We start from the raw sequence: 21,891 nt of genomic DNA, 5'->3' as shown, positions 1-21,891 counted from the left end.
TAAGCCAGCCCCCGTAATTGGGTCAGAGGCAGAGAATCCCATTGGAGTGAGGGGAGCCGGCCAGGCAGAGACAGCAAGGGCGGTTTGTCATTCCAGTGCCTTGCCATTCACCTTCACACCCCTAGGCCAAACTACACTCAATCGTAGGACCTACTGAAGAGATGTCTTCAGTAAAGTACTGAGTAAAGTATAGTACCGAGTCTGCGTCTCTCACGTGGATAGGTAGACCATTCTACAAAAATGTTTCTCTATAGGAGAAAGCCCTGCTTCCAGCTGTTTGCTTAGAAATTCTAAATACAATAAGGAGGCCTATGTCTTGTGACCGTAGTGTACGTGTAGGTATGTACCACAGGACCAAATCAGAGAGATTGGAAGGAGCAAGTCCATGTCATGGCACTAGCCTTAACAGGAAGCCAGTGTAGAGAGGCTTCTGGAGCACTGGAGTAATATGATCAAATGTTTGGGTTCTAGTCAAGATTCTAGCAGCCGTATTTAGCACTAACTTAAGTTTATTTAGTGCTTTATCTGGGTACCCTGAGAGTAGAGCATTACAGTAGTTTAATCTTATCATGCCCGCTGGTGCCAGACGGCCATTATTACACACACCTGTCACCATCGTTACGCGCATCAGCGCTTCATGGGACTCACCTGGACCCCATCACATCTTTGATTTCCTCCAGTACATGTGTCACTTCCTCAGTTTCTTACCCGTGTCTGCATTCATATTGTTTTGTTTCCCCTGTCCAGATGCTGTCCTTGTTTTATTTCATGTCTGTTATTTATTCAATATTTACTTCCTGTACTTGCTTCTCCTCTCCCAGTGTCTGTCCTCACAAATCTTGAAGTGACGAAAGCATGGATTAGCTTTTCTGAAACATTTTTTGGCAAAAACGTTTTTCTCCATTTCTGCAACGTTACAAAGATGAAAACAAGCTGTCCTTGAAATATTCTTGATATATTTGTCAAAAGAGGGATCAGGGTCCAGAATAACGCTGAGGTCCTTCACAGTTATATTTGAGACGACTGTACAGCCATCAAGATTACATGTCAGATCAAACAGCAGATCTCTTTGTTTATTGGGACATAGAACTAGCATATCTGTTTTGTCTGTTTAAAAGTAAAACATTTGCTGCCACTTCCTTATGTCTGAAACACAGGTTCATCAACATGTCCGCATAACAGTGAAAGTTGACATTGTGTTTCCGAATGACATCACCAAGAGGTAGAATATATAGTGAAAACAATAGTGGTCCTAAAACTGAATTTTGAGAAACACTGAAACGTACAATTGATTTGTCAGAGAACAAACCATCCACAGAGACAAACTGATATCTTTCAGACAGATAATATCTAAACCAGGCAAGAACTTGTCCATGAAGACCAATTAGGGGTTCTAATCTCTCCAAGAGAATGTGGTAATCAATAATGTCAAAAGCGACACTAAGGCCTAGGGGCATAAGGACAGATGCAGAGCCTTGGTCTGATACCATTAAAAGGTCATTTATCACCCTCAGTCCTATGATGGGGTCTAAAACCAAACTGGGGCGTTTCGTATACATTTTTTGTCTCCAGGAAGACAGTGAGATACTGCACAACAGCTTTTTCTGAAAATGTTGAGAGGAATGGGAGATTTGATATAGGCCAATAGTTTTTTACATTTTTTGGGTCAAGATTTGGCCATTTATTATGTTCAACATAGGAGGGCCAAACACAGGAAGTAACTCTTTCAGTAGTTTAGTTGGAATAGGGTCCATTAGGCAGCTGTAAGGTTTATAAGGTTTGAAGTACCCACTGAATTATTTTAAGAGTAAATCTAGACTAGCCTACTAAGGGGTCTATTCAATCCACATTGCGCAAATACAGCTTTACAGCGTGATTGAAATGTAAAGGCACTGATCCTGCTCAGTGAAGACTGCATTCGCAGTAAATGCTGCATGATGTTAGCTCAATCGGAAATGACCTTTAACAGCATAAATCAAGCACTGTTATTTTTTTATTTAACCTGGCCAAAGCCAGTCCAATTGTGCACCCCCCTATGGGCCTCCCAATCACTGCTGGTTGGGATACAGCCTGGAATCAAACTAGACTCTGTAGTGACCTCTCTAACACTGAGGTGCAGTGCCTTAGACCGCTGTGCCACTCGGGAGCCCAAAATAAAATCGATTTTGAGTTCATCACAGATTTCACCATTAGATTTTGCCTGGTGTGTTTGCCTTTCTGACGGAGTTACTCAACAATAAGTATGTCTCACACACACACAGAAAAAAGTAGGAACAACCTGATATTATTCTACCTCAATGTCTTATGGAGCTGTTTATTGCCCAGACAATTGACAATAGTGACATACCACTACCACGATGCATATCAATACTGAACCTTTGCATGCAGTCATTGTTTAAAATCTTCTTTTATCCTGTGCAATTCTCACTCTTACTAGTAATAGGTTTTCATACAATGTATAACATGTAACTACCACTAAATGACCACAGGGTGGCACTCCGAACACAGAAATAATGGTTAGAAGCAACGGGGAATCTGTTCAAGAAGTGCACACTGAATTAGGAGCATGGTTAGGGAGTAACATGTAAGCCATTACAAAAACGGTAACTGTAATCTGTTACATTACCAGCTAAAATATTATAATCAGATACTTTTGAAAAACTAGATGATTTCTTCGAGGATAACTTTTAAATTCAGAAAGTATGTGTGCGAAAAAAAATCTTTGACACTTCTCTGTTTTCTCAATGACATTCAAATTAGCATTGAAAAACGCGAGTCTGACCACAAATCAGAGACCACTATGATGACACATCAAATGTGTTTGATGGATCGCGGGAAAAGAGCAGGAATGGGGTTTTGTAGGCTACAGTCCAAGCTATATTTTCCAATGGTGCGACTGCTATCGGCATCAATAGATTATCCAACTTGAATAAAGGCTTGGAGGTAAGGATGACAGCAGTGGTATAGTCTACGGCGATATGGATATCACGTATTATTGATATCTACATAGCGCATTGATGTGAATCACACTGCTGCTCTCTCATTTAGCTATTTGCGCCTTACGGATTGTGGTTGTTGTGGATGGCTTTTCACAAATCTAAATGTGTATTTACAATCTACTGCAGAGATAGCCTGCAGAGTTATGTCCTACTATCCAGGTCTGTACCCAAACAATTTGAATTTCTAATTTAAAAAATCCACCTCTCTAAAAACAAGTCTCTCACTGTTGCAACCTACTATAGACCACCCTCTGCCCCCAGCTGTGCCCTGACCACCATATGTGAACTGATTGCCCCCCATCTATCTTCAGAGCTCGTGCTGCTAGGCGACCTAAACGGGAACATGCTTAACACCCCAGCCATCCTACAATCTAAGCTTGATGCCCTCAATCTCACACAAATGATCAATGAACCTACCAGGTACCACCCCAAAGGCATAAACACGGGCACCCTCATAGATATCATTCTAACCGACTTGCCCTCTAAATACACCTCTGCTGTTTTCAACCAAGATCTCAGCGATCATTGCCTGCATCCGTAATGGGTCAGCGGTCAAATGACCTCCACTCATCCCTGTCAAACGCTCCCTGAAACACTTCAGCGAGCAGGCCTTTCTAATCGACCTGGTCGGGGTATCCTAGAAGGATATTGACCTCATCCCGTCAGTAGAGGATGCCTGATTATTTACAAAAAATGCCTTCCTCACCATCTTAAATAAGCATGCCCCATTCAAGAAATTTAGAACCAGGAACAGATACTTCCGTGATTGAGAGAAACATGGTCTACTGAGAATTTCTCAAAATGTGGGTTTTATTCAGAATTGCAGAAAAGGAGCTGTCCCAGGATTCCTGACCCTAACTGGGCTCATAGGCAGTCCTCTGATTTAGTTCAACTCGAAAGGGAATTGGAGTTTTCTTCATTAAACAGTCCAAAATCCCATTACATAATTTTACAAACAGTATCATACTCACTCATTCATCTTATACAACAATTAGAGGTAAACCTCATATCTGAGGCTATTATATAAACAGCATTACGGTAATGTGGCCACATCGTCTCCCATGAGCTTCCCCAAGTTGTAACAAACGGACCCGTTCGTAGCTGGATTCTTCACCGATCTTTTATACCTTCTACAAAACGTGAACGTTCTTCGTACCTCAAGTTCTGTGAGGTGGAAGAAATTCATTTGTTCTCTATGAAACTTCACTCTCTCTCTATATACTGTGTGGCCATGAGGAGATCCTCTCCTCAGGAATTTACGACCTCTCTCTGACCACAGCAGTTTAGTTGAAGGAGGTGAGGGGGAGGCAGGGGGATGGGGCTTGCTGTACCCAAAGAGGGCAACATCATGACAATGTGATATCAACAAAGAAGTATATTTTCTGGGTGATTTAAATATTGACTGGCTATCATCAAGCTGTCCACACAGGAAACAATTTCAAACTGTAACCAGTGCCTGCAACCTGGTACAGGTTGTCATTCAAGCTACCAGGGCAGTAACAAACAGCACAGGAATTAAATCATCAACATGTATAGATCACATCTTTACTAATGCGGCAGATATCTCAACAAAGCTGATGATAGCCAGTCAATATTTATATCACCCAATTTATGCTGCCAAACATACCTCGTAAAACTGACCATCCTACCCATCCTCGACTTCAGTGATGTCATCTATAAAATAACCCCCAACACTCTACTCAACAAACTGGATGCAGTCAATCACAGTGCCATCCGTTTTGTCACCAAAGCCCCATACACTACCCATCATTGCGACCTGTACTCTCTCGTTGGTTGGCCCTTGCTTCATACTCGTCTGCCAAACCCACTGGCTACAGGGTATCTACAAGTCCTTGCTAGGTAAAGCCCCGCCTTATCTCAGCTCACTGGTCACCATTGCAGCACCCACTCGTAGCACACGCTCCAGCAGGTATATCTCACTGGTCACCCCCAAAGCCAATTCCTCCTTTGGTCATCTTTCCTTCCAGTTCTCTGCAGCCAATGACTGGAACGAACTGCAAAAATCTCTGAAGCTGGAGACTTATATCTCCCTCACTAACTTTAAGCACCAGCTGTCAGAGCAGCTCACAGATGACTGCACCTGTACATAGCCCATCTGTAAACAGCCCATCTATCTACCTACCTCATACCCATACTGTATTTATTTATCTTGCTCCTTTGCACCCCAGTATCTCTACTTGCACATTCATCTTCTGCACATCTACCATTCTAGTGTTTAATTGCTATATTGTAATTACTTTGCCACCGTGGCCTATTTATTGCCTTAACTCCCTTATCTTACCTCATTTGCACTCACTGTATATAGACTTTTAGTTGTCTTTTGTTCTACTGTATTATTGACTATGTTTTGTTTATTCCATGTGTAACTGTGTTGTTGTATGTCGAACTGCTATGCTTTATCTTGGCCAGGTTGCAGTTGCAAATGAGAACTTGTTTTCAACTAGCCTACCTGGTTAAAGGTTAAATAAAATAAATTTAAAAATGTTTTTGCTTTAAAGCAGTATCTAAATCCTTAGGATGTAGTGATCACAATATAATGGCCATATCTAGGAAAACCAAAGTTCCAAAGGCTGGGCCTAATATAGTGTATAAGAGGTCATACAAGATTCATATGTTTAGGATGTAAAGAATATTTGCTGCTCTGTGGTGTGTAATGAGGAGAAACCAGACGCTGCACTTGACGCATTTATGAAACTACTTATTCCTGTTACTAATAAGCACCCATTAGGAAAATGACTGTGAAAACTGTTATATCCCCTTGGATTGATGAGGAATTGAAAAATTGTATGGTTGAGAGGGATGAGGCAAAAGGTATGGCAATTAAGTCCTGCCGCCCAACTGATTGGCAAACATAGTGCAAATTAAGAAATCACGTGACTTAACTAAACAAAAATAAACTACACTATGAAACAAAGATAAAATATATATAAAGAATGATAGTAAAAAACTTTGAGGCACCTTAAATGACATTTTTGGGAAAAAAGTCAATTCGGCTCCTTCATTCATTGAATCAGGTGGCTCATTCATCACAAAGCCCACTGATATTGCAAACTACTTTAATGACTTTTTCATTGGCAAGAAAACTTAGGAATGACATGCCAGCAACAAATGCTGACACTACACATCCAAGTATATCGGACCAAATTATGAAAGACAAGAATTGTACTTTGAGTTCCGTAGTCAGTGTGGAAGAGGTGAAAAGATTATTGTTGTCTATCAACAATGACAAGCCCCCGGGGTCTGACAATCTGGAAGGAAAATTACTGAGGATAATAGCAGACGATATTGCCACTTCTATTTGCCACATCTTCAATTTAAGCCTAATAGAGAGCATGTGCCCTCAGACCTGGAGGGAGGCTAAAGTCATTCCGCTACCCAAGAATAGTAAAGCCCCCATTACTCGCCCAAAACCCGACCAATCAGCCTGTTACCAACCCTTAGTAAACTTCTGGGAAAAAATGTGTTTGACCAGATACAATGCTATTTCACAGTAAACAAATTGACAACAGACTTTCAGCACGCTTATAGGGAAGGACATTCAAGAAGCACAGCACTTACACAAATGACTGATGATTGGCTGACAGAAATGGATGATAAAATGATTGTGGGGACTGTCTTGTTAGACTTTATTTCAGATTTGGAGATTATCGATAATAGTCTGCTGTTGGAAAAATGTATGTGTTATGGCTTTACACCCCCAGCTATAATGTGAATAAAGAGTTACTTGTCTAACAGAACACAGAGGGTGTTCTTTAATGGAATCCTCTCAAATATAATCCAGTTAGATTCAGGAATTCCCCAGGGTAGCTGTTTAGGCCCCTTGCTTTTAAAAATATTTTTACTAACGACATGCCACTAACTTTTAGTAAAGCCAGAGTGTCCATATATGTGAATGACTCAACACTATACACGTCAGCTACTACAACAACTGAAATAACTGCAACACTCAACAAAGAACTGTAGTTAGTTTCAAAGTGGGTGTCAAGGAATAAAGTTAGCCCTAAATATTTCTTAAACTAAAGCAATGTATTTGGAACAAAACACTCACTAAACCCTAAACCTCAACTAAATATTTTAATAAATAATGTGAAAGTTGAGCAAGTTGAGATGAATGAACTGCTTAGAGTAACCCAAGATTGTAAACTGTCATGGTCAAAACATATTGATGCAATAGTAGCTAAGATGGGGAGAAGTCTGTCTATAGTAAAGCGGTGCTCTGCCTTCTTAACAACATTAACATCAAGGCCCTAGTTTTGTCGCACCTTGACTACAGATCAGTCGTGTGGTCAGGTGCCACAAAAAAAATACTTTTTGCAATGGCTCGGAACAGGGCAGCACGGCTGGCCCTTGGATGCACACAGATAATAAATCACCTTATGGAACAGCGGGGACTGTGATGCAACACAAACATTGGCACAGACACATGCATACACACACGTGATAGCATACGCACTATACATACACATCGATTTAGTACTGTAGAAATTTGGTAGTGAGTTAAAATTGTATAAACCCTGCATTAATTTTGTTGGACCCCAGGAAGAGTAGCTGCTGCTTTGGCAACAGCTATTGGGATCCATAATAATTACAAAACAGCCACTCACTCACTCACAGAAACACATTTTCCTTATAGCAGGAAGTTCATTTAAATTCCAGTCAGGAAGTACACTGAATTTCAAACTATTTTTAATGTTATGAATGAGGAACATTTGGAATCACATTCAGAATCTGGTTTGCTTTCTGAATTGACACCTAGTGGGGTGTTGCATCACATATTCCTGATACATTTATATGCTTCCGACTCTGCAATAATGTCAGTTTCCCAGAAGATACATTCTTAGTGAAGTTGTTTACATGACCTACTGATAGCCAGGATATTCTGGAATCCCAACTATATACTGTATCTCCCAGTATTACAACTGAAACAACACTAAGTGGATTCAGTATACCAAGCTAACTGCTGCTAACCCTAAGAGCTGCACAGCATGACTCCTCCACCTTCATCCTGAGTTGGGGCTGTCACAGTTTAATCACTGTCTATGTCCCAACTGGTATCCTATTTCCGATAGAGTGCACTACTGTTGACCAGAGCCCTATATATGGGACCTGGTCAAAAGTAGTGCACTATAGATGGAATAGGGTGCTATTTGGGACACATAAAGTTTTCTCAAGGCTGCTGGATTCAGTCCTACGGGTGTCAGTGTCAGAGTTGTCTGAAGGCTGAAGAAAATGTCTATCTTGTTCTTTAAAAAAAAAAATATATATATATTTCACCTTTATTTTGTTCCAGGTAAGCTAGTTGAGAACAAGTTCTCATTTACAACTGCGACCTGGCCAAAATAAAGCAAAGCAGTGCGACACAAACAACAACAGAGTTACACATGGAATAAACAAGCGTACTGACTATGTCGTGTGTTTAGTGGACATGAGCCAAGGAATAGTTGCTCATGGTCACGTGAAGGTGTAGCCCCACCTGCGACTTCAAAATCAGCATCTGCCCTCAGCCCAAGAGTTGTTATCCATGCATAGTCACTTTAATAACTTTACCTACATGTACATCTTACCTCAATTACCTCGACACTGGTGCCGCCCCCACATTGACTCTGTACCGGTACCCCCTGTATATAGCCTCCACATTGACTCTGTACCGGTACCCCCTGTATATATCCTCCACATTGACTCTGTACCGGTACCCCCTGTATATAACCCCGCTATTGTTATTTTCTGCTGATCTTTAATTATTATTATTATTATACATATATATATTTTTAGGTATTTTCTTAAAACTGCATTGTTGGCTAAGGGCTTGCAAGTAAGCATTTCACTGTAAGGTCTACTTGTTGTATTCGGTGCATGTGACAAATACAATTTGATTTGAAGAGGGAATTTCCTCTTGGTCTAATCATAAATTAAGATGTTGTTTATTCCTGCGGTAGAACTGGGTTCATATCCCGTCTGTCGTGTGTGTGAATCCTACTGCTGGAGGGGCCAGAGAGTCAAATATAGTTTTTTAAATTTGTTTGTGTGTTTGCGTCTGTGCGTGTGTGTGTAATTACAATGTCCGAAAGATGACATACACACAGACAAAGTTCAAAGTTATTTTGAAATCATCCAACAAATCTAAACCCCTGGAGATGGCTAAACTGCATTGGCCCCTGGATTGGAACCTCTATGTCCAGCTCTGTTTGAATACCAATCTGGACTAAGGGCCTAGTGACAATCCTAGGGGGACTCACCCGTATACCATAGGCAGCAGGATTCGGGGCATTATTTATATCTATATTGATAGCGATAGTCACGGCTTCCATAAAGAACCTGATCCCAGAAGAGAACAGCATGGTTTGGAAGTTAAATGATGAGACAGAGTCATTGATGTGAGTAACCAGTCTTTGCACATTGCAATGCATCCTGGTATATCAAATACAACGGTAAAAACAATGCATCTGGGTATGTCAAGCACACCGGTAAAAACACTGGTGTTGCAGTAATTAACATTTACCAAAAGATAGGATCAACGTGCCATCTTACACCCATAACATCTTCCATTTTATAAAATAAGACTAGAACTGTCAATTCGCTAGTAAAACAAACCTACTAATAATATCCAACATGAACCGTTTAGTTTTTTTTTCAGGTATAAAATAAACAACATATTTTGATTCTCTTCACTTTTCCCATTTATAAATCTCTGTCTGTCAACAATCCATAATAGGAAACCTACAGATTAAGTATTTTAGGTGGCAGGGACAGAAGCCCGCAGCTTGAAAAGACGGGGCTTTTCTGTGAGGACTGCGGGATCATGCACAGGCGTGTCACCGGACTGTCTGAGAGGAGTGTTGAGGGGCGATGGAGCAGCCGCCATATGATCCCCTGGCTCTTCGCCCAGTACCTCAGGCCCCAGGTGGCATGCTGGGGTTCTGTCCTTTTGTTATGTGACCCCTATGACAATCAGGGTTCTGAGTAGGTGCTGGCTCAGCAACTCAAAGGTCAAACCTGTTACGGCGGTACAGTGATCCATTCATTTTGACAAAGTAGGAGTGTGGTGCAACTTTCAACTTTCTGTCCGGTCCCCTGGTAGTGGCTTCATCCGCACCACTTCACCCACCCTGAGCTCAGGTAAGTCCTTAATGTGTATTAGAAAAGGGATACTGTTGAAGATGATCGTCAATGAAGCTGAAAAAACTCTGGTCATGAAATGTATTTATTTGAATTTTTCTTATTTTTTAACATTGAAAAGGCCTATGACACTATGTGGAGAGCAGGCCTACTGATTAAGATAGAAAGACTTGGTATTGGTGGGAGGTTTTATGACTGGGGCTTGGCCTTTTAGAGTTAAAATAGGATCAATTTTATCTGATGCCCACAGAGTTGACAATGGTATTCCAATCAGTCCTATTTTGTTCATCATTATGATTATCAAAGTGCTTTTGAATGCAGGTAGGTGCATTGGGGCTTCCCTATATGCTGATGGAGGAGCTATTTGGAAGAGGGGAAAGAATGTCTCTCATGGGATCAAATCTATTCAACAAGCTATAGTGGATGTTGAAAGATGGTCGATTGACTGGGGTTTTAAATTGTTAGTGGCGAAGTCTTGTATGTTCTTCTCGAAGAAGAAAGTTGCTGATAATATACAGTTGTTTCTGAATGGACAGCCTATGGGGAGATTTTATAAGTACAACTGTGTGGGTCTATGGTACAATGAGCGGTATACAGTACTAGTCAAAAGTTTGGACACACCTACTCATTCAAGGGGTTTTCTTCATTTTGTTTTACTATTTTCTACATTGTAGAATAATAGTGAAGACATCAAAACTATGAAATAACACATGGAATCATGTATTAACCAAAATGTCTTAAACAAATCAAAATTATTTTATATTTTACATTCTTCAAGGTAACCACCCTTTGCATTGATGACAGCTTTGCACAGTCTTGGCATTCTCTCAACCAGCTTCATGAGGTCACCTCAATGCATTTCAATTAACAGGTGTGCCTTGTTAAAAGTTAATTTGTGGAATTTCTTTCCTTTTTAATGTGTTTGAGCGATTCAGTTGCGTTGTGACAAGGTAGAGGTGGTATACAGAAGATAGCCCTATTTGGTAAAAGACCAAGTCCATATTAAGGCAAGAACAGCTCAAATAAGCAAAGAGAAACGACAGTCCATCATTACTTTAAGACATGAAGGTCAGTCAATCCAGAACATGTCAAGAACTTTGAATGTTTCAGGTGCTATGATGAAACTGGCTCTCATGAGGACAGCCACAGGAAATGAAGACCCAGTGTTACCTCTACTGTAGAGGATAAGTTCATTAAAGTTACCAGCCTCAAAAACTGCAGCCCAAATAAATGCTTCACAGAGTTCAAGTAACAGACACATCTCAACACCAACTGTTCAGAGGAGATTGTGTGAATCAAGCCTTCATGGTCAAATTGCTGCAAATAAACCACTAAAGGACACTAATAAAAAGAAGAGACTTGCTTGGGCCAAGAAACATGGGCAATGGACATTCGACAGGTGGAAATCTGTCCTTTGGTCTGACGAGTCACAATTTGAGATTTTTTGGTTCCAACCGCAGTGTCTTTGTGAGATGCAGAGTAGGTGAACGGATGATCTCCACATGTGTGGTTCCCACCTTGAAGCATGGAGGAGGAGGTGTGATGGTGCTTTGCTGGTGACACTGATTTTTTCAAAATTCAAGGCACACTTAACCAGCATGGCTACCACAGCATTCTGCAGTGATACACTATTCCATCATGTTTGTGCTTAGTGGGATTATCATTTGTTTTTCAACAGGACAATGACCCAAAATACACCTCCAGGCTGTGTAAGGGCTATTTGACCAAGGAGGGTGATGGAGTGCTGCGTCAGATGACCTGGCCTCCACAATCACCTGGCCCCAACCCAATTGAGATGGTTTGGGATGAGTTGGACCACAGAGTGATGGAAAAGCAGCCAACAAGTGCTCAGCATGTGGGAACTCCTTCAAGACTGTTGGAAAAGCATTCCAGGTGAAGCTGGTTGAGAGAATGCCAAGAGTGTGCAAAGCTCTCAAGGCAAACGGTGGATACTTTGAAGAATCAAAATTATAAAATATATTTGATTTGTTTAACACTTTTTGGTTACTACAGGATTCCATATGAGTTCTCATAGTTTTGATGGCTTCACTATTATTCTACAATGTAGAAAATTGTAAAAAATATAAAGAAAATCCCTTGAATGATTAGGTGTGTCCAAACTTTTGACTGGTACTGTACATGAAAAGATGTCATAAATGTTGAAACAAATTGTAAGAATGTGATGAATCTTATGCTCTCGGTCTCTGGTTATGAATGGGGTGCTGACAGACAATCATTGATAGATACTTATAGAGCTCTGATCAGGACAACAATTGATTATGGGTGTATAGTTTATGGAACGGCAGGCAAGACTTGGCTTCAGAAGCTGGACAGAATCCTGTATAAAACTTTAAGGATACGTATTGGGGCATTTAAATCAACATGAGATGTAAGATGCCTTTGGAATCATGGCGTTAAAAAAAATTGTCATTAGCTTATTGAGTTAGGTTGAAAGGCTGTGAGGTTGAGCATCCCACTGCTACTGTTCTAGATGACTTTTGGGAATATACTAGTAGACAAGGCAGTGGTTTTGGTTGGACAGTTGGAAAGCTTGGTGATGAATGGTTTGAGGGAGTTGGAGGTTGGCCCTTCTGTGGTGATAGGGGATGTTCCTCCATGGTTACTCCCAGATCCTGTTGTTGATCTAACTGTCAAAGAGAAAAGTAAAGATTGGTCAGATGTCAGTGATATAGGGAAACTGGTTGACAATTACACTGGTAGAAGTTATGCTTTTTTTACCGCTTTTCAGAGATGGATCAAAGGGCCCAGAGCGGGCACAGAGGAGCAGGTGTTTACGTTCCCGATTTTGATGTGCAGTTGAAGTCACAAGTTTACAAACACCTTAGCCAACTACTGTACATTTAAACTCAGTTTTTCACAATTACTGACATTTAATCCTAGTAAAAAATTCAGTCTTAGGTCAGTTAGGATCACCACTTTAATATATATATATATATCCCATTTAGCAGACGCTTTTGTCCAAAGCGACTTACAAGTCGGCTGGGGCCACTACTTTTGCATATGGGTGGCCCCAGTGGGAATCGAACCCACGACGCTTGGCGTTGCAAGCGCCATGCTCTACCGACTGAGCCACACAGGACCCTATGTGAAATGTCAGAATAATTGTAGAGAATTATTTATTTAAACTTGTATTTCTTTCATCATATTCCCAGTGGGCCAGAAGTTTACATACATTCAATTAGTATTTTGTAGCATTGCCTTAAAATTGTTTAACTTGGGTCAAACGTTTGGGGTGCCTTCCACAAGCTTCCCACAATAAGTTGGGTGAATTTTGGCCCATTCCTCCTGACAAGAGTGTAACTGAGTCAGGTTTGTAGACCTCCTTGCACACACTTTTTCAGTTCTGCCCACAAATGTTCTATGGGATGGAGGTCAGGTGTTTGATGGCCACACCAATAACTTGAATTTGTCCTTAAGCCATTTTGCAACAAATTTGGAAGTATGCTTGGGGTCCATATCACCAACAAAATAACATGGTCCAAGCACACCAAGACAGTCATGAAGAGGGCACGACAAAACCTATTCCTCCCTCAGGAGACTGAAAAGATTTGGCATGAGTCCTCAGATCCTCAAGTTTTACAGCTGCACCATCAAGAGCATCCTGACTGGTTGCATCACTGCCTGGTATGGCAACTGCTAGGCCTCCTACCACAAGGCACTACAAAGGGTAGCGTGTACGGCCCAGTACATCACCGGGGCCAAGCTTCCTACCATCCAGGACCTCTATACCAGGCAGTGGCAGAAGAAGGCCCTAAAAATTGTCCAAGACTCCAGCCACCCTTAGTCATACTGTTCTCGCTTTGATTCTGCTTCCTTCAACATGAATTAATATTTTTTTTAATTTAACTAGGCAAGTCAGTTAACTCATTTTCAATGACCTGAACCAGGTCAAGAACAAAGACAGACATTCAGTATCAAGGATAAAAATACCACTTTTAAAACCTAGGATGGAAGGCACGAGGATAACATTCCCGATTAGGTAAGTGAATCATCCACTCAGTGCTTTAATGACATCTTGTGCTTTTCAGTGTTTTACAGACATCAGTTCCCTCAGGGGCTCAAACCTGCCACATCTAGTCATGCAGCGGGGGGGGGGGGGGGGGGTGTTTCTTTGATCTGACTGTTTCCCCCATGCACCCAACAGTATTCCTGCAGATAGTGTTGAGGGGTTGGGTTAAATGTGGAAGACACATTTACCTACTGCGGTTGAAAATTAGCCGGCTGGCTAAAACCGGCACTTTCACTGAAAGATTGATTAATGTGCACTGTCCCTGAAAAAATAAAATACATTTTGGTTGACTCGGTATCCTCCTCTCCATTGTGCATCTGAAGCAACATCCCCGGTTTGCAAGGCAACACGATGATCTGGTCTATATGGCCCAGATCTCTGGAGAAGGTGAGACTGCACTTGCCCTCCTGGGTCAGACTTGTACCAAGTGCATTTTCCACTAAAACGAATTTCTCCCATATACTTCAGGGGGGGGGGGGTTGTCCGCTAGTCATTTGTTTAAAAAAAAATCTTGGATGATTTGACATTGAAGGTATTCCTAACTAATGGTAGTTATGTTTCCCACAAAATTCCTCATTAGCAAAAGAAAGTGCCAGTTAAAAGGTTAACGCTGACAGTGCATGTCCTGAGAAATGGAACATCCTGGTACAGCAGATTTTCAATCACTTGTCATGAGATCAAGCTAAAAGTTTCATTTCCCCACCCAGCTTAAAAATACAGCAAAGTGGTGTCTAGAGAAGCTATGCCTATCCCAGGATCCTTCCCAGAGGAGACATCCAGTTTGATACTTTCCTCTGACAAGAAACACCTGATCAACCAAGCACTAGCTTTCTGAATCAACAGCCATAATATGAAGTTAGATTTTAAACCAGATTGGAAATCTCCTTCCTTCCACATTTAGAATTGTGTTCCTTGCAAGCAGGTATAGGTAAGATTCCTATGAAAAAGTTATTTTCAAAAAAGACAGAAGTCATAATTAGGTACATTTTATTGTCGGATGTTAAAGCTTTAAAAAAACATCGTCAGTCTCAGGAAAACACTTCAGTGAAAGGTGAGTGAAAAGTGGTTTAAAATGAACAAGGGCAACAAAAGATAGTTAAAATGGAATAAAAGCAAGACCGCATCACCATCCACTGCAGTCAATAGCCAGGTCTACAGAGGAGTGCCAGTTTTAGCGGGTTGCCATCATGGCACGTTTCAGCTGCTCATATGTAACGAACATCACCACGTTCCACGAGCCCAGTCGTAGAAAAGAGGGCATGAACCTGTAGGGAGCAAATTCAGGCAAATGCTTCAATAAACCAGAGGGGGAAAGAAACTATACCGAACAAAAATAAACATGCAACAATTAAGGAATTTACAGTTCATATAAGAACATGGGTCAATTAAAATGCATGAATTAAGCCATAATCTATGAATTTCACATGACTGGGCAGGTATGTAGCCATGGGTGGCCCTTGGAGGGCATAGGTCAACCCACTGGTGAGCCCCCCCACACCCCAATTAAATCAAATCAAATTTTATTTGTCACATACACATGGTTAGCAGATGTTAATGCGAGTGTAGCGAAATGCTTGTGCTTCTAGTTGAGAAAGAAGCCAGATGGGATGGCATGGTTACACAGTCTGCGATTAGGCTGGTGGGACGTAAATGCGATAATCTAAAGCAAAGGAGGCAGTTTATGGCAGAAAGATTCTGACAGCAGCTCTGGCCATTCCTTCAGTCAGCATGCCAATTGCGCGCTCCCCCAACTTGACATCTGTGGCATTGTGATGAACTGCACATTTTAAAGTGGCCTTTTATTGTCCAAAGCACAATGTGCACCCGTGTAACGATCATGCTGTTTAATCAGCTTCTCAATATGCCACAGGTGAATGGATTAAGCAAGCAAGCATTTCACTGTAACTTGTTGTATTCGGTGCATGTGACACGTAATTTGACTTGATTATCTTGTCAAAGGAGAAATGCTCACTAACAGATGTCAGCAAATGTGCGCACAATTTGAGATAATAGCTTTTTGTGCATATGGAACATTTCTGGGATTTTTCCCCCAGCTCATAAAACCAACACAACATGTTGCATTTATATTTTTGTTCAGTGTAATTAACAGGTTTAGACAATACTTGACTAAAACAAAGCAAGAAGCAACAGCTATATTTAAAGTACTGATCAATAAGGTGTATGAGCCTTGTAAAACCATCCATCTGGTACAACCCAGTCCAGGAGACCACAGGCAACCAAGACACTTATGAATAAGACATATGGCTTACCCTTTGTAGAAGGCAAGAGGTCCCTCCTTGGTCACCATGGCATGAGCACAGTTGAGGGCGCTGCTGTACTGGCCGAGGGCAGAGTTCATATATCTCGTCTTCACCACATCCACGGGAGAGGCAATCACAGTGGTGCAGAATCCTGCACCAAATGCAGATGTGAAGTGGCAGGGAAGGTCATCTGTAGGCCAAATGAAAAGGGTTCAGGAGAGGCATCACAATACCAGGCAGAAGTTTAAGAGTGTCATTTTAAACAATATATGGCAAGGAAATGGCTCACCAGTCAGGGATGTGTTTTTAAGAAGTGCGTCCTTGATGAGGTCATATGTAACCAGCTCAGTGCAGTTCACGATTGCATTGCGGGCAATGTTTGGTCCAGTACCTGCAAGGTGGGGATGGAAATGTTAGCAATACTGCTGACCAAAACATTGGACAAAAGGCACAAATGATCCGTGTGACCTAGCAAACACCCACCTCTCCACAGACCACGCATGCCCTCTTCCTTGGCGATGGTCTTGTAGGCCTGCATGGTACCATGGTAACGTCGGTTTGGCCCAGAGGAACTAGCCTGTGCCTGGAAGCGGACTTTCACCACATCTGTGGGTTGGGCTAATGCGACTGCCATAGCTCCAGTTGTACAGCCCGCCAGCAGGCGACTGCCAATCCCTACATCTGGAGAGAGAAAGGGGCAGTTAGAACAGTGGGAGTTTCACTTTCAAGAGATTGAGTATCACTTGAAAAAGGTAAATGTTCACAGTGTGCGATGTGTAGCCTACTCACGGTCTGAGCCTTTGGTGTAGAATGACTTGACAGAGTCATAGAGGCCGATACGGATGGAGGCAAAGCTCATCTGCCTCTGGAGCCCTGCCACCAGCCCGCTGTAGAGGCTCCTGGCCCCTTCTGTACGCACCATGGTGGTGATGGTACCAAACACACCCCGATACCTCACTGCTGTGCCATGACTAGCTGCTGCACCTTTCTCCTCTCCCTGGATCTGTGTGGAACACAAGGGACATGGAGAGACTAAACAGACACTGGGAGGGAGCATAGGAATGACACTGGAGAACGGGGCAGGAGAGTCCAGGCAGTGTCCATGACGCTACATCCAGGGCCTGCAGATTCCAAGGGCTTTACCATCACCTCCTGGGCCGCTTAGTTGTGGAAGGAAGTTGGGAGGGACAAAATTGAAGGAAATAGAAGGTGCAAGTCAGTTTTAATGTTGAGAAGGTCAATACAATTAACCAAAAATGAAAGGGGACATTTTTGGGTCAATGACAAATGTGGTGTTATCTTGAAGACCAACCCAGTTTCAGAATTTAGACCCATGGACAGTAAAAAGATTGATGCAGCGGTCATGTCAAGTATACCTTTTAGTATGACAACACACTACATTTGACCAGTCAAATGAGCCCGTTCACATGCGATTTCATATGAGAAACAATGACCATTTCCAACCATCCCGGGTCCCCATCTGCTGAACAAAACCAGGTGGGAAATCCTTGGTTGAGCCATTTCATGGCGCTACAATACAGGACCCCACCAGTTCATTTCAACAAACACATGATCCATAGGCTTACCTGTAGCCGGACTTTGGCTGTGTCCAGAGGAAAGGTGAATAGGTCAGCAATGCAGGCCGCTGTTCCAGCACCGATAAACTTCACAGCAGCGGTTGGGGGCACGTCAGCAGGTCTGAATCCAACCATTTTATCCAGATAAATGGAATGTGAAAATTTAAGAAGACTGATGAGGTGAAGACAAAAGGGAACTCTACCCAATTCTGAAAAAGGGAGAAGGACAACATGTGTATTAATTGTACAAATAAATGGCAATATTCATAATTTCACTGGCATGTTTCCATGTCACAACAACTCAGATTAGACTATGGTAGCAAGGGCCAGCTCTAGCCTTTTGGTGGCAATAAGTGAGTTAAGTTAATGTCAAGCAGTTCTACACATCTTCCCATGGGGCAGAGATGTTTGTAGTTTTAAATTATATTTCCTGCAATTCAACACATTTGTCATTTAGCAGATGCCCCAAGTGACCACTTACACCTGGAACCAGTCATATTCGTGCAGGCATGGACATAGCCTACTGTCCCCAAGGGGTCCAAGCAAGTGGAAAATGGAGGGGCTTAGTTCACTGTAGGCAAGCAGTTGTTTCAGACATCACTTACTGGCCTACTCAATTTGCAAAACTGTCATGAGACATCCCCATTGGCGGAGCTGCCTGTTGCCATGTCAGTAGCGCTCTACTAAGCAAATGACTCGAGACAAAGGAAGCGCTGTACCTAGTTTATACGATACGGAATCAGATAGTGAGTATTCAGGAAACACTGCGTGTAGCGATACGATGTCGTGATCGTGAAACCAAACGCATGAACGCCACAAATTCAAGATAACAGACAAGCCTAAATTAATGTTTAATTATAAGTATATTAATGTTGAAGACATTGGAACTTAATATTTACTTAATAAAATTAAGCTATGCATTATTACACCTACATATCAGGCGAAAGCTTTATCCAACTTCTACATTTATTTTATAAACCATGTGGCCTACTTTACCTTTACACAAGTGACCCAGGACGGTGACGGTAGAGATCAGGATTCTCTAAAGGAGTCCCTCTGGTCAAAATTACTTTCAATTATGATTTGGTTGCCTTGTTCTTCCATAGAAAAACGTTCAAAAACGATGTATCTAAAAAACATACTACAAATTCTGAAAAACAAGAGAAAACCGGTTTAGTTCAAATCTGTAGCCTAAACCAACAAGGATACAAGAAAATAAACACGCTATCAAAGCATAACCAATAACATCAACTATAGACAGGGCTATAAACATTAAAAGTTTACCGTGAATAAAATAACGAAAAGTTAAATGTCAAATCCTTTGTGCTGATTCCTCTTTGATAACACGTACAATGAGACGAGTTAGCAGAAAGCGGTGAGAGAAAAAAAAACTGCAGCTGTTTTATACCACCATTAAACCTGTTACGTCACGAGAAGGCAACCGTGTCTGTTCTCAGCTGGTTGGCGGATTCGAGCTGATCTGGCCCTGCCCTGGGGTGTATTCACTAGGACCAAACGGAAGCACGAAACGGGGAGGGATCTACCTGAATTTGTCCAATAAAAAAAATATTGTTTTTGTTGCTAAACGTTTTCCGTTTGAAGTAAACACTTTCCATGCACAATTTGGACTAATGGATGAGTTCGTTTTGCATTATCTGGTGCCCCGGTAGGGTGGAGATTTCACTTTAGGACCAATGGAATGGTCTAAAATGACCATACTACACCTCGTCCGGACACTGGGTGATGTAGAACCAACTCGCCCATTGATAACACCAGCTGTTCTCAAATTCACATAGCTGCTTGTGATTGGCTCATTCAATTTGTTTTTAAAATAATGTAGAATAGTCTGTAAACAAATAGACAATGATAACATATACTAGGGGGTACAACATACTACAGATTATACAAAGACCTTAAAAGAAACACACATATTGATTGTTTTAACAGCTTTCTTATTAGAATAATGTTGAATGGCCTTAATGTACTGCTCGAATTCCTTATAGAAAACACAGAAGAGTGTTTTTTATTAGTGAATTTACATTTATGAATATGAAATATTGCCATTGGCACAATTAGATTTATGAGGTAAACTCATTCAATTGCCTTCCACAACAATACATGCCATGGTGGGTTAATTGCATAATATTGAATGAAAAATTACATTGATTAATATAAACCAGCAACAGACAGAGTGTGATATGCAGGTTCATATAGGCTGTGCAGGTTCATTTAGGCTGTGCAGGTTCATATAGGCTGTGCAGGTTCATATAGGCTGTGCAGGTTCATATAGGCTGTGCATTTATAGGCTGTGCAGGTTTATATAGGCTGTTTATATAGGCTGTGCAGGTTCATTTAGGCTGTACAGGTTTATATAGGCTGTGCAGGTTTATATAGGCTGTGCAGGTTCTGTGCAGGTTTATATAGGCTGTGCAGGTTCATTTATGTAGGTTTATATAGGCTGTGCAGGTTCATTTAGGCTGTGCAGGTTCATATAGGCTGTGCAGGTTCATATAGGCTGTGCAGGTTCATATAGGCTGTGCAGGTTTATATAGGCTGTGCAGGTTCATATAGGCTGTGCAGGTTTATATAGGCTGTGCAGGTTCATATAGGCTGTGCAGGTTTATATAGGCTGTGCAGGTTCATATAGGCTGTGCAGGTTCATTTAGGCTGTGCAGGTTCATATAGGCTGTGCAGGTTCATATAGGCTGTGCAGGTTCATATAGGCTGTGCAGGTTCATATAGGCTGTGCAGGTTCATATAGGCTGTGCAGGTTTATATAGGCTGTGCAGGTTCATATAGGCTGTGCAGGTTTATATAGGCTGTGCAGGTTCATATAGGCTGTGCAGGTTCATATAGGCTGTGCAGGTTTATATAGGCTGTGCAGGTTCATATAGGCTGTGCAGGTTCATATAGGCTGTGCAGGTTCATTTAGGCTGTACAGGTTCATATAGGCTGTGGTTCATATAGGTTGCATTTAGGCTGTGCAGGTTATATAGGCTGTGCAGGTTTATATAGGCTGTGCAGGTTCATATAGGCTGTGCAGGTTCATATAGGCTGTGCAGGTTCATATAGGCTGTGCAGGTTCATATAGGCTGTGCAGGTTCATATAGGCTGTGCAGGTTCTGCCTGTTCAGGCGGTGCTCAGCGGTCGTCGTCACCGTCCTACTAGCCGCTACCGATCCCTTTTTCGTTTGTCTGTTGGGTTTGTCTTATTAGTTTCACCTGTGTGTATTATTTTCTATACTGCACACCCTGTGGTTTTGGGTTGTCTGGTATAGTGTCCTGCACCCTGTATTGCATTGGGCTTATCAGTTTGGTGTGCAATAGTAAAGCACTTTACTCTGTTACTCTCTCTCTGCATCTGATTCCTGCACACACACCTCGTCCCGTGTGACAGATACCAGATGAATCACCGCTATAATCCTATTCCGATCTCCTGAGTGAATCAAATTCTTTGCTTCTTAGCTCAAGTCAGTCGTGTATCTACTTTTCAAGACATTTGACTCACATTGATATTAGATTTTGCCAAATGCTCTTACTTATGCTACAGACAAACATCCTGTCTAGGGTGTGTACTTGTACATCTGAGGCTGTCTCTTTTTTAACAACTAGCTGACCAGTTTAAATAAGTTAAGGTATGGAAGTAGGCCTATACTGTTTACATCTGGTGATGCTGAGTCATGATGAGGATATACCAGCAGATCCTACACCACTTTAGAATAATAAAATCCACATGTGAAACATCCAAGTAGAGGTCTATGCCACGAGCTCCAAGGCTGTTGTGTAAGACCGGCAAGGCAGACTCCCCTGCAGATGGAAACCCTTTGCTCTCCCCTCCGTATGTGCCCCTTCTTAAAATCATGTGTATGTTGTGTCAAAGGATTAGA

The 21,891-nt window shown here is 41.7% G+C and overlaps 1 protein-coding gene and 1 non-coding gene across 2 annotated transcripts; both read right to left on the bottom strand.

Annotated features, from left to right (window-relative positions):
- Positions 1–13,162: 13,162 nt before the first annotated feature.
- On the bottom strand, positions 13,163–13,238 carry trnaa-ugc (transfer RNA alanine (anticodon UGC)). Its single transcript has one exon. It is a non-coding gene; the product is annotated as a tRNA-Ala (tRNA).
- A 1,898-nt stretch (positions 13,239–15,136) lies between these two features.
- On the bottom strand, positions 15,137–19,431 carry LOC135550558 (mitochondrial uncoupling protein 2). Its single transcript, XM_064981487.1, has 8 exons — positions 19,289–19,431; positions 19,001–19,154; positions 18,014–18,213; positions 17,217–17,430; positions 16,911–17,108; positions 16,717–16,818; positions 16,437–16,617; positions 15,137–15,431 (listed from the first exon to the last, which is right to left on the bottom strand). Exons 3-8 carry the CDS (start codon positions 18,137–18,139, stop codon positions 15,338–15,340), a joined length of 915 nt encoding a protein of 304 aa, XP_064837559.1. The 5' UTR covers positions 18,140–18,213; positions 19,001–19,154; positions 19,289–19,431; the 3' UTR covers positions 15,137–15,337.
- Positions 19,432–21,891: the final 2,460 nt, after the last annotated feature.

The sequence above is a fragment of the Oncorhynchus masou genome, chromosome 12, assembly GCF_036934945.1.
Source record: "Oncorhynchus masou masou isolate Uvic2021 chromosome 12, UVic_Omas_1.1, whole genome shotgun sequence".
NCBI lineage: Eukaryota > Metazoa > Chordata > Actinopteri > Salmoniformes > Salmonidae > Oncorhynchus > Oncorhynchus masou.
Note: the sequence above shows the minus strand (reverse complement) of the source record. Positions and strands in the feature narration are given on the sequence as shown.